Source organism: Perissodus microlepis, chromosome 10 (genome assembly GCF_051167445.1).
Source record: "Perissodus microlepis isolate ML-2025 ecotype Zambia chromosome 10, ASM5116744v1, whole genome shotgun sequence".
Taxonomy (NCBI): domain Eukaryota; kingdom Metazoa; phylum Chordata; class Actinopteri; order Cichliformes; family Cichlidae; genus Perissodus; species Perissodus microlepis.
Genome location: NC_140470.1, coordinates 8,916,099 through 8,922,098, shown reverse-complemented (window position 1 = coordinate 8,922,098; position 6,000 = coordinate 8,916,099). Strand labels below are relative to the sequence as shown.

The following is a 6,000-nucleotide window of genomic DNA, read 5'->3' as shown; positions in this document are numbered from 1 at the left end:
TTTCTTTTCTTTTTTTTTGACATATCATAGAATATTTGAACATTTTTACATTATTATTATTGTTATTGTTATTATCATTGTTTGGTTTGGTAACTGGTAAGCTACGTGTAACGAAGCCCTGTCGAAAATATTTGGCTCGTTAGTGTACCTTGTGCAAGGGAAAACAGACGTGTGACAGCGCAAACACAGTCTCTTTCCCTCCCTCTGTTCTCATCCTCGGTACCAGTTGTTTTCAACAAGCTTGTGCAGTCACAGCGTGCACAGCTGCTCTCTCCCCGTTTGCGATTTACAAGCGGATTCTTACCTCTGTCTCAGTATTTTAAGAGTGGGGAATTTTGCATTCCCTCGTAAGACCAATCATGCCACACAATTCATAAACTTTTAAAATCGGAGTTGCTGTTTGGATGTACGCCATGCGCCTGCAACCTGCACGGGCTGGCTGGGACTTTTCTGATCGGATGCTGTGCTGAGAAATGCAGTTGGCGCCGTTGTTCCCATGGCTTATTATCCTTTCCAAATTCGCGGACCCGGTGCCTTGTCCTTGTCAGCCTTCCTTACCAGCGCACAGCCTTCTTTTCCCGCCGCGCCGACTTTTCCGGACGTCGCGTCCTTCTCCAAGTCTCTGTCAGAGCAGGCACCCCCTGACGCGGGGCTGCACGCAGGTCTGGGGTGCCAAAATGAGGCCGTTCAGCAACGTTCCTTGAAGAGACTTGAGCCAGAAGAATGGTTGGACGAGGACCCGAAAGTTACGCTGGAATCAAAGAACTTGTGGAGTGAATTTCACAAAATAGGAACTGAAATGGTTATCACAAAATCAGGAAGGCAAGTGCAATGCGCATTTAAGTAGTCTACTGAGAATTTTGTGTAGTGTCTTTGTCGTTTCAAATGTAGCTTTATTGCAAATAGCCTGTAAAAGCGCGCATAAATGCTATGTTCACGCTTTAACGGGGAAAAACAGCGAATAATCTAGTTTTGCTGATGATCGGAAGTTTAAAAAATGTCACAAGGGGGGACCTCCATAGACAACTAGAAGCTCTATGAGAAAAAAGAGACGAAAAAACAAAAATAACAGTGTTAATTATTACATATACAACAATTTCTTTTTTTCTTCATTAACTATCAGGAGGATGTTTCCCCCTTTCAAAGTGCAAGTAGAAGGGCTGAATGAAACAGCCAAGTACATCTTGCTGATGGACATTGTCGCTGTCGACGACTGTCGCTACAAGTTTCACAACTCCCGCTGGATGGTGGCTGGAAAAGCTGACCCAGAGATGCCAAAGCGCATGTACATCCACCCGGACAGTCCGTCTAAAGGAGAACAATGGATGAGCAAGCCTGTTGCCTTTCATAAACTCAAACTCACCAATAACATGTCCGATAAACATGGGTTTGTAAGTAACACTCACTGAAAAGTTGCTTTTGTTCCTCATTACGCATGGTTATGCTGGGTGACTGGGTGCACTACTTTAAAGCTTTTATTATGGTTGTAGTTGTAGTAATTAATTACCCAAATACCAGTAATTCCAACTCTATTTTTCTAATTTGCAGACAATTTTGAATTCCATGCACAAGTACCAACCCAGATTTCATATTGTGAAGGCGAATGACATAATGAAGCTTCCTTATAGCACCTTCCGGACTTATGTTTTCCCAGAGACAGAGTTCATCGCTGTCACTGCTTATCAAAATGAAAAGGTAACATCATCCTTTAGCCCCTCATACACAAATGACAAATATCCACATGGATTATACAGTGTGTACTACTGTTGTGCCTGTTTGTCACTGCACAATGAACTTTGGATTGATTAATCTGCAGACCTTTCCTTCTTTTCCATCAAGATTACACAACTAAAAATTGACAACAATCCCTTTGCCAAAGGATTCAGAGATACAGGAAATGGGAGACGTGAAAAGAGGTATACATTTTGAAAACAGAATACATCTTTAGGACATATGTGCATGGTCTCATGCAATCTCGATTTGTGATCCCCAGAAATAAACAGTTAAACATTTCTTCACTGAATGGAAACCAAAGCAAAGCAGACCAGGACTTTGCTGATTCTGATGATTCCTATGAGCAGCCCAGTACCAGTGAGCCTTTTTATTCCCCACAACTAACAAGCAGCCCTCTGATGTCCACATCAACTTGTCAAGGTGGGTTCATTTAGAGTTCATTATGTTATTAGGCAGCCACTGTTGACCTGTGTTCATGAAGTGATAATCTAACTTAAGATCTACTGCATAGTCACTACACTGAAACAGCTTGCATAAATTTTTCTTTTGTTTTTAGTACGTGTTTTCCTTTTAATGACATATTCTCAAGCCAATAATTGCTGTTTGTAGTTTGGGGATCTGCTTTTGTTTTTACTTTAAAAAAAAATATTTATTTGATGCAAAATTAACAAAGCATTTTAAACTGTGTTTCAAAAGCACATGGGTTAATAATATGATGGCTCATTCAATTTGACTGCAAAGTATTCCATGACATAGTGTCTGACAGTGTTTTCTTCATGGTTCAAAATGTTTGAAGTGTTCGTTTTTTTCCTCACAGACGAGACCAACGTTTTCAGTGATTCAGACGTTGATCCACTAGATGACTGCAACGCTGAAGGCAGCTGCTCCAGGAGAGAACACACATTGGGTTTAAGTCTGAGAAGTGAAGAGATACTGGGGAGCAAGTGTGATCTCAGAAAGAACAAACAGGATGCAACAAAAGCAAGAACATCAAGCAGCGCTTCACGTGATAGACATTCTATAGGTATGGGTTTAGAAGAGCAAATGAGTGAAATCAAAGATGGGGTCGTGCCTATGATGTTACAGTCATGGAGCGCATCATCCTTTAGTGCTGGTCAGCAACCCACTTTGGATTTCTCAAGTGCACACAGCCAATTCTCTAATAGGCTTGGGACACCTTTGTCATTTCAATCTGGACAGCTATCAATGAAGCCAGAGGTTTTTTCCAATATGGGTATGGAGAATATGTTTCCCACTTCATCTGGTATAAATGGATTAAGAAATGGAAGCCTGTTTTCTGAAAGCATCACCTCTTCAGCTCCGTTCAAACGTCAACTGTCACAGCAAATGCTAGCATCTCAGGTACGCTTCCCCAGGTTCACTATATTAAGTTAATGAATATATTTTCATCCATTCATTTAATTGTAAGTGCTGTATACAGCAGTAACAGTTACTTAACTTCAGTAGCATCTTTAAAGTCTTTGAGCACTAACAAAGGACTTCACACTGGGCAGCTGCAGAATTTTTACAGTTAAAGAAACTCTCAGCGAGTAAAGCTGAAATAAGTTATATGTTTCATGCCAATATGTTTCATAGCAAGCTCTGTTTGTAATTTGGAGAACATACTTTTAGATCTTACTTTATGTTTTGTCCTACTGTTTGTGCAATCCTACAAGCCTTCATGTTATAATTTAAAAAAAAAAAAAAAAAGCTCAGGAACCAAAGGTTCTTTGTAAACCGATGTTCCACTAAAAAACAGAAAAACCTTTGATCACTACTTGTTGTATTATGTGTTGAAACAAAATATAAAAATATTAAATGAATATATACAATATGAAAAACAATGAATGTCTAGTTTTTCATTAAACAACTACTGAATTAAGTAAAACAATAGTTGGAATGTATTACTTGAGTAGTGGTACTTCATTATAAGCCTTTGTGAATTCTTTATGAATGGCTTAGAGATCTTTATAGTGTGCAGGTCATTTTCAGTGTAAAGTAAAGCATAGGTGTCAATCCTCTTGTTGTTTAATGGGACTGGATTGATTACCCTTATTGACTTCCTTTCCTAATACCTTGGATTTCCTCCATAATATGAGTTAAAGACAAAACAAATCTGATGTATTCAGTTGCTGGTTAATAATGTTTAATTTTACAGAGCTGTTTATATAAAGGAAGATGACAAGATCTGTACTACAAATCTTAACAACTCTACTTTTTATTGCAGGGGATTTCACCATCACCCTATGGAGGACTTTTCTCATACCCATACCGCTACATGGCAGCGCCAGGTTCAGTCACACCAGCCCTTTCATTCTGCACTGCAACCTCGTCGCACTCCAGAAACCAACGTTACAGCAACTCTCGACCATGGGTGCGATTCAGCCCTTATCAGATTCCCACATCGATCACCTCAAGCCAAAATCTGCTAACATCCAGACTGCCTGGTAGATCATATTTACAATCTGAGCGAGAGTCAACTCTGGTGTTTGACAATAACAGCTATCTAGTCATAAGACCTAATAAACCAAATCCTCCATAATAGACTATTCTACAAGTGAAGTCACATATGACAATCATTTAAAATGTTTTGGCAGAAAGTCTATATTTTTGCTTCTCTTTAAATTGATCATATTATCATAAATTTAATAAAGACGGACTTGGTGGTCCAATGACAGTCAGTATATTATACTAGCTTTGGATATGCATGTTTAATTTAATAATTAAAATAAATATTGTACTAGATTCTACTAAAAGCTACTCAATGGAATTCCCAGAACATGTGCTATGCAAAAGTCGGTGCCCGGGGTGGAATTCTTTAGAGGATGATATGATGTAATGTGCTTTAAACATAAATAAAAACACATTTTTACTGCTTTATTCTATGTAAATGTGTAAATAGTTTTTCTCTTGCATTTCTTTCACAAGAAAGTGACTAAATGAAGCCTTTTTTCAGAATGTTTTATATTTGTTTCACACTTTCACATTCTGATATACCAAAAATGTGCAGTGAGCTTGAAAAAACTCAGGACTTTTTGTTTATCTTCTTTTAAACCAGCACTTAAGAAATCTCCAGGAGATGTGATGTTGTGTATGGAATTATGCAAGTATATTGTGTGTTGTGTGTGTGTTTTCACAATTTACATAAAAATGTTGTTCTAATCTGTAATATTTGACTGAATTATTTAACGTTAATTTGCTTATTTTGTTTGTTTTTGGGCGGGGTCATCTTTTGGTGAGTTGTTGTGCATTGCAACCCTACATTTCGTAAAAATAAACCAACAACAAACAAACAAAAAAAAAAAAAAACTTTTGGATGTGGTGCTGTCTATCATTGTTCTTAAATGCCAGGATATTTAATATTGATTTAAGAAGGGATTTTTCCCTTATTTTTTTCTCTAATGGTGATCAGTTTTATTTATGTAGTTACTTTATTTTTTAAAAAAGCTTTACATTTTATTTCTGTACTTCTGTTTTCTATTTCAGAAAAGGTCAGCCTATGCGGCTGCTCCTTATGACCCATCCTTCTTTGTACTGATTTCTAGGCAACTGTGGCCTTGGTTGCCCTTTAGACCATATAGAACATTTTTGTCATCTTCTATTTTAAGTCACAGTCAAATGCATTAGAAGAAAAGGGGAGCTCTTGAACTTGTGATCTTAATTCTAAACAAATTCTTGTGGCAACACATCTTGGCACTTTTGCTCCCCTCATCCAACACCCACACCCTTCCAGGAACAAACACTGGCAAGACAAGAGACAGATTTTAAATTGGACCGTTAGCTGCAGTGCCCTCATTTTACTGCCTGCATATTTTACATCTGTCCGCACACAGCATTACAATAGTCATAAAGCATTTGCAAATTTATAATGGATAAAGGATAAAGGTCTATGGCATATGTTAGCTCAACCATGTGAAAAAAAATTAGCTGGACAGTGACACTATTTGTAAAGTGACAGTGGTTCACATAAAGTTGAACCACTGTCACTTGGTGACAGTAAAGTTGGCGTTTAATGACAGGGACAAATTTGAAGACACTAAATCATACTGGGAGAGTGTAAAAAAGGTCATATCAGTGTAGGACACACCTATTTGCATGTATACAAACAAATGTAGATAGCTGACTGTGTATTCAAACAAGATGATTCACACTGTTTTTACTCTGAGGTTTGCTGGGGCACACTGACAAATGGCAAAATAAATGTTGTCACTAGTTGTCTTGAGACTTAAAAAAGGAATACTTAAGTCTTCTTAATACATTTGTGTG

General features: G+C 37.9%; 1 protein-coding gene across 1 annotated transcript; it reads left to right on the top strand.

Annotated features, from left to right (window-relative positions):
• The first annotated feature begins 246 nt into the window (after positions 1–246).
• On the top strand, positions 247–4,989 carry LOC146378765 (T-box transcription factor TBX3-like). The gene is made up of 7 exons (XM_084941259.1): positions 247–822; positions 1,124–1,391; positions 1,549–1,695; positions 1,840–1,916; positions 1,994–2,154; positions 2,552–3,096; positions 3,962–4,989. Exons 1-7 carry the CDS (start codon positions 497–499, stop codon positions 4,274–4,276), a joined length of 1,839 nt encoding a protein of 612 aa, XP_084797385.1. The 5' UTR covers positions 247–496; the 3' UTR covers positions 4,277–4,989.
• The last annotated feature ends 1,011 nt before the right edge of the window (positions 4,990–6,000 follow it).

Bases quoted from the DNA above. Each gene is read 5' to 3' on its own strand.
- LOC146378765 (XM_084941259.1), top strand. From the start codon at position 497: ATGGCTTATTATCCTTTCCAAATTCGCGGACCCGGTGCCTTGTCCTTG. The intron at 1,696-1,839 runs GTAACATCATCC...TTTTCCATCAAG, and splicing joins CTGCTTATCAAAATGAAAAG to ATTACACAACTAAAAATTGA. The intron at 2,155-2,551 runs GTGGGTTCATTT...TTTTCCTCACAG, and splicing joins GTCCACATCAACTTGTCAAG to ACGAGACCAACGTTTTCAGT.